This window comes from Mastomys coucha, chromosome X (assembly GCF_008632895.1).
Source record: "Mastomys coucha isolate ucsf_1 chromosome X, UCSF_Mcou_1, whole genome shotgun sequence".
In the NCBI taxonomy this organism is placed as follows: domain Eukaryota; kingdom Metazoa; phylum Chordata; class Mammalia; order Rodentia; family Muridae; genus Mastomys; species Mastomys coucha.
In genome coordinates, this window is record NC_045030.1 from 13615358 (window position 1) to 13626342 (window position 10985).

Genomic DNA, 10985 nt, shown 5'->3' on the forward strand with positions numbered 1-10985 from the left:
GTGGATTCATTCAAATTTGTTTGCTACCTTGCTTATTTGTTTGTTTGTTCGTTTTAGCCATATTGGAGATTGGCTTAGGCTCTTATGCATATTAGAGAAGTACTTCACCACTGAGCTAAATTATCAGTTGTTGTTTAGACAGGGGGGTTCACCCACTAGCCAGGATGGCTTTAAAGTAGTGGAGTCATTTCCTTATCCTCCCCGGTGCTGAGATTATAGGCATGAGTTGCCATATCCAGCTCTTGAACCATCTTACATGAGAAAAATGTAAGGTTCTATGGCACACTTTAGAGTTGCCTAAAGTAATACATCTACCAAACTATAACCAGGAACTGGAGAGCCTTTCTCTAGACTCCAATGTGTGGCTTTCTTAATCTCCACCACTCAATGCTTTTTAAGGAGAAATGGGCAGAAGTTACTGAATTAAAGACTAGCCCTTTCTTCTTATTTTTATGTGTCTACAATAAAGTAATGATTTGTCCCTACTCTTCTCTCTTAGACACAGAATGACAAGCAGAAAGAGAAAAGGAGATAGTGGCATATCCAAATAAAGCCTTCAAGAATCTAAACCCAGCACAGACTAGAGCAAGGTTCACTTTGGTGAAATCCATTGGAGACTCCAGTTAGTAGTGTGCCATTCTCTGCCTATTTTCCTACTGCTGGGGAAGCAATATTCTCTCATATTCCCATCATCTGTGCTGTGTGTGCACTCATGTGCGTATGTGTATATGAGAGAACCAGTCACAAAAAAGTTGCCTAGATGATTTTTCCAATACTAGTGCCCTATAAACAAGCCACAAGCAATGGCACAAAATCAAAGTCATCCAATAGTAACTTTTTCAAGGTAGAAAAAAGATGATATATGCAGAAGTGTATAGAATATATATGTATATGTGTATATGAAAAATATAGCATATGTCAAGTGATCCAAATATATTTAAATACCATTAGTTAAATGGTAAAATCTTTATCACCCATTTAATCAACACAAGCTGCAATCAGAGATGGCAAGCACAGTAACAACCACCTATCTTGTGACTTTATAAGGATTGTTTAAAGAAGAAAGACACTAATGGTTGGTAACACAGAAGGCTAGCATGTCAAAAACAAGTTCAATTAGTTAACAGGGAAAGCTTGCTATTTGGGTTTCTTTTTTAAAAAGACAGAGCTGATGAAGGGAAGGTTAAACAATAATAAGGTGTTTTTCAACCATTAGAGAGGCTTTTATAACCTATGATTTGCTTTCATTTTAAAGCAACTATGACTTTGATCATATGTTCAGATTAGGTATTTAAAATAAATTATCCATCATCCACTTGATCCAAAGAAGAGGTCCCAAATTCCCCACTGAGGGAAAAATAATATTATCCCTACAATAACTATTTCTTACCTATTAAGTGTCAATAGATGATGTAAAGATGCAGATGACTTTGGCAACTGTATAAATGACTTGGGAAAAAAGTATACGTTTAAGATGTTTTATATGGAAAATATGTATCTAGCACAGAGAAAGAACTCCAGATATGGAGTTGGACAGAGAAGGCCTAGCTCTGACAGAGAAGACCTAGCTCTGACTTATTACTGTATTGACTACATACCTCACCTGCAGCATTAATCATTCTGTTTTGAACATCAATGAAATGCAGGACCCTTTCTACACTTCAAATTTTGTGTATAGAAACACTTAGCCTCCTGTTCCTCTGGTATCCAGCAACCCAGCCCTCTCATGTTCCTCTCCTGTCACAGCATGATACAGCAAGGAGGCTCACTTGATCTATGAAAGACAACACTGGTTTGCTTTGACTAGAAGTCTTCACCAATTTATACAGGATGAGTTCTGTATGAGTAACTGTTCTCGATGCTCCTCCAGTTTCCATACAGTGAGTGAAAAAGACAGACTTTGTCATGCACAGCAGTTTCTAGCATTTCTCCCTTTCAGCCTCCCTACCTCTGACTGATTGAGCTGATAGCTAAAAAGGTCTCTGTCATTCTGTCTTCAACTTATGAAATACTTATGGAGTACTATTACTAAGAGCTAACCTTCATACTCCAATTGATTTACCAGAGCATTTGAACTATAAATTAATTGTTTAATCATGAGCTAAATCCTTATGTTAATGTTCAACCTTCATTATTTCCTTATAGATTCTGTGAATGTACACACAGATTTATAAACATAAATAAATATGTGTAGTTCTTCTACCTAGCTGATGCTCCATAAACTGTTTAAAACAAGGAGTGGTTTTGACAGAAAATCTAATACATTGGGCAGGCATCCTCTCCTAAAGGGAATTGGAAAGTGTTCCATCTTCTATTTTCTGAAAGAGTTTTTGCAGGGATGGTTTTATTTCTTCCTTAAATGTTTAGTCTTGTTCACTATGAAGCCATGTAGCTAGAGTTGTAATTATCAATTTGGTTTTTTATTTAACACAGAGGTGACCAAGTTTTCTATATTATCTCTAGCTAGAAAGACACCTTAATCTATAAAGTGCTTGCCACGAAAGCATGAAGACCTGGATTTGATCTGCAACATTCACATAAAACAAAAGGCTGGGGAACTGGGAAGATGGCTAGGGGTGAAATCTCTAGACACAGTTATATGTTCCTGAAGCCCCAGCATTGGGAGGCAGAGACAGATGGCTCATGAGATCCTGCTGGTCAGCCACCCTAGCCAAACTGAGTTTCTGATCCCATGAGAAATCCTATCTAAGTGGAATAAGGCAGAAAGCAACAGAAGGAAACATTTGGCATTTTCCTCTGGCCTCTGCATGCATGCAGATAGGTATATATAGCTCCACACTCATGGGCATACAACACACACACAAAGGTGGGGTGCACACTTATAATCCCAGTGCTGAGGAGGTTTAGAAAAGCACATCCCTGGAACTCCCTGTCCAGTCAGTCCAGCCACTTAGAGTTTCAGATCAACAAAAGATACTTTTTTAAAAATGAAGTACAGGGTTCCTGAAGGGCACCTGAGGTTGACTTCTCCCTGCCCCATATAATTTACTGGCACAAAACTGTTCTGAGTACTCCTTTATTAACCATTGAATATCTGAATATTCTGTAGTGATACCCTCCTTTATGTTCACAATACAATTTTCACAGTTAATGTAGCCAGTTTCTCCACTTCGAAGTCATTTTCTAATTCATAAAGATATTGTTGAATTTTACTGTTAGCCAACATCTTTCTTCTCTAGAACTGGAAGGTTTGTCTCTAATCCCCCTTCAGAGCTGAATAAGCTCCATGGCTATTATCCTAGAAAGTTCTTTGGGAAGTTGATCTTCACACAACATTCCCATAATAAGACAGAGCAGATAGATAGGCAGGCAGGCAGGCAGGCAGGCAGGCAGACAGGCAGACAGGCAGGCAGACAGACAGACAGAGTGAGCAAGCTGCTGATGTTTTGTTAAAGTACTTATCAAATAAAAGGCTGTTTTGGCTTAAGATGCTGTCAAGTATAATGATCCTCAATAAGGGGGATAGTTATATTAATTTTTTTTTTTTACTTTGGACTACCAATGGATTTACTGAAGTTGCAAAGACGATGTAGAAAGGTTTTAGGTACTCCTCATCTACCACCACCCCCATCAACTATATCTTATGTAGCTATAGGACTGTATCCAAAACCAGGAGATTGATATTGGTACAATGTCAATGTAATTTTATCACATGTGCAGACTATATAACTACCGGCACAGCCAAGAAACAGAGCTGGCCTGGAGTATAACACCCGTCTAACATGTATGCAAGAATCTGCTTTCCGTCCTTGCCACAACAAAAATACTAACATACAGAAATATTCCGTGACTATAAAAATGTCCCCTGTGGTCTTCCCAAACTACCTTACCATCATCTTTAATCCCAGGCAACCAAAAATTTGTTCTCTATAATTTTGTAATGCTGCAGAAATGAAGCAATATAACCTATAACCCTGAATCTGGACTGTCTGACTCAGCAGAATGCCTCATAAGCCTATCCAGATTGGACATCAATAATTTTTCCCATGTATTTTTCTTTTTTTAATATATTCAAAATAATTATTATTTTTATTTTTTAATTGGATATTTTCTTTATTTACATTTCAAATGTTATCCCCTTTCCTGGTTTCCCCTCTGCAAACCCCTATTGCTTCCCCCTTTATCTTGCTGCTATGAAGGTACTCCCCACCCATCTACCTACTCACTGCCCCAGCATTCCTCTACACTGGGGCATCAGGCCTTCACAGGATGAAGGGTCTCCCCTCCCATTAATCCCAGATAAGGCCCCTTCAGCTCCTTCATTCCTTCCCCTACCTCCTCCACTGGGGTCCCTGTGCTCTGTATTGGTCAGGATCTGGCAGAGCCTCTGAGGAGACAGCTGTATCAGGCTCCTGTTAGCTAGCACTTCTTTTTATTTTTTTATTTTTTAATAGAACATGATTTTAATATTTTCTTTGTTTCCTTAATTTGTTTTATTATATAAATGCATTTTATACATCAAACATATTGATAATATTGAGTATTTTGAGAATGAAATAATACATAAAATTTGTTCAACTTTTATATTCATATCTTTTCATACTTTAAAAATGGCATTAATGAATATTTCATACTATCCATAACTGAGGATCCTATATCTAATATTGAATACTAAATTGTTTTAGAACATACAAAATATTCTTTGGGAATTAAGCATAGTAAAAGAGCATAAAATATTAAAAATTAATCATTAAGAAATATATTCAAAAGCCCTTATATGATACCACCTGACATGAGAGAATATTTAAAATGCATTATTATCTGTGTAAATTGTCTAACAATCAGTTTACTTAAAAAAGATTATCAGTGTTACTAGGAGAGTAATTATTTTATCAGTAAGTATATTTTAAAAATTTCAAAATAGCAAAAAGTCATTAAAGTTAAACATTAAGAAATGCTAATTTCAAGCACAGTAAGAAAAATTATCAATATTTCCATGATGTTTGTAGAACATAATTATGATATTTTCAACTGTTAATATTCAACAAACAGAATAATTATTTTACGATATATTTCATTGTTATGTCTCCCTTTTCATTTCTGATTTTATTAATTTGGACACTGTCTCTGTGCCCTCTGGTTAGTCTGGCTAAGGGTTTGTCTATCTTGTTGATTTACTCAAAGAACAGCTCCTGGGTTTGTTGATTCTTTGTATAATTCTTTTTGTTTCTATCTGGTTGATTTCAGCCCTGAGTTTGATTATTTCCTGCTGTCTACTCCTCTTGGGTGTACTTGCTTCTTTTTGTTCTAGAGCTTTGAGGTGTGCTGTCAAGCTGCTAGTGTAAGCTCTCTTCAGTTTCTTTTGGGAGGCACTCAGAGCTATGAGTTTTCCTCTTAACACTGCTTTCATTGTGTACCATAAGTTTTGGTATGATGTGTCTTCATTTTCAATAAATTCCAAAAAGCCTTTAATTTCTTTCTTTATTTCTTCCTTGACTAAGTTATCATTCAGTAGAACGTGATTCAGCTTCCATGTGTATGTGTACTTTCCATTGTTTTTGTTGGTATTTAAGACCAGCCTTAGTCCATAGTGATCTGATAGGGTGCATGGGATTAGTTCAGTTTTCTAGAATCTGTTGAGGCCTGTTATATGACCAATTATATGGTCAGTTTTGGAGAAGGTACTGTGAGGTGCTGAGAAGAAGGCATTAGGATGCTTTAGGATGAAATGTTCTACAAATATCTGTTAAATCCATCTGTTTCATAACTTCAGTTAGTTTCACTGTGTCTCTGTTTAGTTTCTGTTTCCATGATCTGTCCATTGCTGAGAGTGAGGTATTGAAATCTCCCACTATTATTGTGTAGGGTGTGGTGTGTGCTTTGAGCTTTAGTAAAGTTTCTTTTATAAATGTGGGTGTCCTTTCATTTGGAGCACAGATGTTCAGAATTGAGAGTTCATCTTGGTAGAGTTCCTTTGACCAGTATGAAGTGTCTTTCCTTATCTTTTTTGATAACTTTTGATTGAAAGTTGATCTTATTCGATATTAGAATGGCTACTCTAGCTTGTTTCTTGGGACCATTTGTTTGGGAAATTGTCTTCCAACCTTTTACTCTAAGGTAGTGTCTGTCTTTGTTACTGAGGTGTGTTTCCTGTATGCAGAAAAAATGCTGGGTCCTGTTTAACGAATCCAGTCTGTTAGTCTGTGTCTTTTGGGGGGAGTTGAGTCCATTGATGTTAAGGAATAATAAGGAAAAGTGATTGTTATTGTTATTTTTGTTGATAGAGGTGGAATTATGTTTGTGTGGCTAACTTCTTTTGGGTTTGTTGAAAGATAACTTTCTTCCTTTTTCTAGGGTGTAGTTTTCCTCCATGTGTTGGTGTTTTCCATCTATTATCCTTTGTAGGACTGGATTTGTGGAAAAGTATTGTGTAAATTTTGATTTATCATGGAATACCTTGGTTTCTCCATCTATGGTAATTGAGAATTTTGCCAGGTAGAATAGCCTAGGCTGGCATTTGTGTTCTCGTAGGGTCTGTATGACATCTGCCCAGGATCTTCTGGTATTCATAGTCTCTGATGAGAAGTCTGGTGTAATTCTGATAGGCCTGCCTTTATATGTTACTTTGCCTTTTTCCCTTACTGATTTTAATATTCTTTCTTTTTGTGTGTGTGCATTTCGTGTTTTGATTATCATGTGACGGGAGGAATTTCTTTTCTGGTCCACTCTATTTGGAGTTCTGTAGGCTTCTTGTATGTTCATGGGCATCTCTTTCTTTAGGTTAGGGAAGTTTTCTTGTATAATTTTGTTGAAGATATTTACTGGCCCTTTAAGCTGGGAATCTTCACTCTCTTCTATGCCTATTATCCTTAGGTTTAGTCTTCTCATTTTGTCCTGGATTTCCTAGATGTTTTGGGTTAGGAGCTTTTCGCTTTTTGCATTTTCTTTGACTATTGTGTCAATGTTTTCTATGGTATCTTCTGCCCCTGAGATTCTCTCTTCTAGATCTTGTATTCTGTTGGTGATGCATCTATGACTCCTGATCTCTTTCCTAGGTTTTCTTACTCCGGGGTTGTCTCCCTTTGTGATTTCTTTATTGTTCCTATTTTCATTTTTAGATCTTGGATGGTTTTTTTCATTTCCTTCACCTGTTTGATTGTGTTTTCCTATAGTTCTTTAAGGGATATTTGTATTTCCTCTTTAAGGGATTCTAGCTTCTAGCTTCTAGCTTCTGTGTTCTCCTGTATTTCTTTAAGGGAATTATTTATGTCCTTCTTAAAGTCCTGTATCATCATCATGAGAAGTGATTTTAGATCCAAATCTTGCCTTTCCAGTGTGATGGTGTATTCAGGACTTGATATGGTGGGGGAATTGGGTTCTTATGATGCCAAGTAACCTTGGTTTCTGTTGCTTATGATCTTACACTTGCCTCCTGTCCTGTGTTTATCTCTAGTGCTACCTGCCCTCGCTATATCTGACTGGAGCCTGTCCTTTCTGTGATCCTGGTTGTGTCAGAACTCCTCAGAATTCAGCTGTCTCTGTGATCCTGTGAGTCTGGAATCCTGGGATCCTGGGATCCTGAGATCCTGGATGTGTCAGAGCTCCTGGGAGTCAAGCTGCCTCTGGGACCTTGAGACCCTGGGACCCTGAGATCCTGGTGTGACCAAGCTCCTGGGATCCTTGGATACTGTGGTCTTAGGTGTGTTAGAGCACCTGGGAGTGGAGCTTCTTCTGGGTGTTGTGGAACTGGCTGTGGAGTTACCCAAGATCTGCTCAGGGCACCTTTGATCCTATGATCCTGGGAGTGTTAAAGTGCCTGGGAGTGGATCTTCCCCTGGGTGTTGTGGAACTGGCTGCAGAGTTTGGCCCAAGGTCTGCTTAGGGCACCAGCTCAGAGTGGAAGGAACCCATGCCACTGGTTGGGTGGAGTTCATGGGTGCCTGAGTCCCACTGGTCCCAGTTACTCATGGTGTTGGAGCAGATATTGTGTCCTTCTCACCTATGATCCTATGATCTGGGTGTGTTAGAGTGCCTCTTTTTCTATTGTATGGGTATACTACAGTTTGTTTAACCATTAGGTATTTTGGTTGCTTTAGGGTTTTGTCTTACAAATCAGATAGTATGGAGAATGAGGCATAAGTTTTTATGTGAACCTAAGTTTACGTTCTTATCAAGAAATCCTCAGCAGTGAAGCTGTTATGCCTTAAGATACCTTCAACTTCACTTTTACTATTATGGAACTATTTATTATGTTGTTTGCCAAAGTGGCTGCACCATGTTACATTCTGCTGGCAGTTTGGAAGAGCTCTACATTTTAAAACATAAACAACTGACTGATGATGAAACCTATAGTCTGTGAGTGGGTACACAACACAGAAATCTGAGAGTTTAAGAGGAAAACTATAAATTATCCAGGTCAACACTGAGACTTCCACTTCCCCCATCCCCCACATAAAAACAACCTAGACAGGAAGCCATTGAAAAGAACTCTTAAAAAATATGATAAGGATGTGAAGAGCTACAGCTCTTCACAGTTGATGGCTTCTGCCAAGGGTGCAGGTGGGGACAGACTCAGTTTTCTTCAAGGGGCCAACCACTGAGAGTTTGACCATGCTCCAGTGAGTATATGGGCAACACAAATTGGACTTGGTAGTTTTTTCTTTTTCTTCCCTTCTACTTTTTCTGGGAGTAGGTCACATGGACGAGGGGGGCTGCTGGGAGGACAGTGTCCTCCAAGTGATTCATACATTATGTGAAATTCCCAAGTAATCAATAAAAATATTATTTTGGGGAACAAAGGAGAAAATTCTTAAGAAATCACTGACAAAATTGTTCATACCTTCTTTAAACTGTATCCAGCATGGAAAATAATTGGAGGCAGCAGAATGTTGAAAAATACCTCTGGATCAAATGTTACCTAAAAGTTTAAAAAGAAAAAAGTCAAATTTGAGGCAAAGCTCAACTGATTGGATAATATTTATCTAATATTGGAAGCCATTGACTAAAGTGCCTTATTTAGAACAAAAGCTGCCAATGTGTTAAATCATTACAGCAGATAAGCCACAATTTCCCTATTGACTGGCATATTCTCCTTTCTCATGGCTGCCCCCAGCACTTCTGACTTAAGATTCCAGTATTCTGTTTTAATACATATTAAGTCGCAACAGTTTGAGGCAATTTGAGGAACTCACAGGCAGCTGCTGCCAATGTTTTTCAACAGAAAATAAAAACATCTTGATTTTCATCACACATTCATGAAGACTTAGTTGCAATAAAAATGTTATTATGAGTTTTTATTAACTTCCCATTTGTAGACCTAACTCTATAACATTTAAGTCTCTTTTGAGGGAGCAGCCTTCAGAAATACTTCACATGACCAAGAGAAAGTTATCAGTAAGGTCAGCCGATTCTTGATCATCAACTGAAGTTGGCTGTTAAAGATAAAAAGAAATTCAGACTGACACTTCGACACAGTCAATCATAGTATTGTCCAAAGGAACTAACCATTTATAAAAAAGCAAAACTTTCGGGGGAGGTAGGATAGGATAAATATTTAAAACATAAACAAAAGTGACATAAAATCAATTAGTCTACCTGCATGAATACATCTTTAATACTGACTTCTTGTCTAACCTAGATATCACCCACATGACAGATATATGACTTTTTTCTTAAATTTTTTTATTATTTAAATGCATTTTATACATCAAACATTAATAATATTGAGTATTTTGAGAATCAAAAATACATAAAAATTTGTTCAACTTTTATATTCATATCCTTTCATACCCTAAAAATATCATTAATGAATATTTAATACTATCTATAACTGAGGATCCTATATCTAATATTGAATACTAAATTGTTTCAAAACATTTAAAATATCTCTGGGAATTAAGCATAGTAAAAAATACTAAAGCATACATAAAATACTAAAAATGAATCATTAAAAATGTATTCAAAAGCCCTTATATGATGCCACCTGACATAGTGAGAGAGTATTTTAAACACATTCTTGAGGAGGACACAACATCTGTTACAGTACCAGGAGTAACTGGGATCAGCAGGACCAGGCACAGAGGAACTCCACAAGCCCAGTGGCTCAGGTTCCTTCTGGTCTGTCTGGGCTGGTGCCCTGAGCAGACCGTGGGCGCAAGCTCCACAGCCAGTTCTGGCTGTGGAGAACAACCAGTTCAGAACACCCAGAGGAAGCTCCACTCCCAGGCACTTGTAATACCCCTAGGATCAGAGGTGAGGAGGACACAACATCTATCCCAACACCAGGAATAACTGGGAACAACAGGACCAGGCACACAGGAACTTCGCCACCCCAGTGGCTCAGGTTCTTTCTGGTCCCACAACATCCAGAGGAAGTTCCACTCACAGGTGCTCTAACATGCCCAGGATCAGAGGTGAAGAGGACACAACATCTGTCCCAACACCCAGAGAAACTGGGAGCAACAGGACCAGACACACAGGAACTCCACCAGCCCAGTGGCTCTAGTTGTTTCCAGCCTGTCTGGACCAGGAGTGCCCTGAGCAGAGCTGGGGCACAAGCTCCACAGCCAGTCCAACAACACCCAGAGGAAGCTCCACTCCCCGGCACTCTAACATGCCCATGATCAGAGGTGAGGAGGACACATCTGTCCCAATATCAGGAGTAACTGGGACCAGCAGGACTAGGAACACAGGAACTCTGCCAGCCCAGTGGCTCAGGATCCTTCTGGCCCCACAACAGCCAGACAAAATTCCACTCCCAGGCGCTCTAACACACCCAAGATCAAAGATGAGGAGGACATAACATCTGTCCCAACATTGGGAGTAACTGGGAGCAGCAGGATCAGGAATACAGGAACTGCACCAGCCCAGTAGCTCCAGTTGCTTCCAGTCTGTCTGGGCTGAACTGTGCCCTGAGCAGAGCTTGGGAGCAAGCTCTGCAGCCAGTCCCACAACACCCAGAGGAAGCTCTAATCCCAGGCGCTCTAAAAAAAAAGCCCAGGGTCACAGGATCCCAGAATCACAGG

At 38.8% G+C, this 10985-nt stretch overlaps 1 protein-coding gene across 1 annotated transcript in view; it reads right to left on the reverse strand.

The window, feature by feature from the left end:
* The window catches only part of Slc9a7 (solute carrier family 9 member A7), a 110656-nt gene that overhangs the window by 91888 nt on the left and 7783 nt on the right, over positions 1-10985 (reverse strand). The window contains exon 2 of the mRNA XM_031344235.1: positions 8801-8878. Within this exon, the coding sequence (XP_031200095.1) occupies positions 8801-8878 (78 nt within the window). The remainder of the gene's footprint in view (positions 1-8800; positions 8879-10985) is intronic.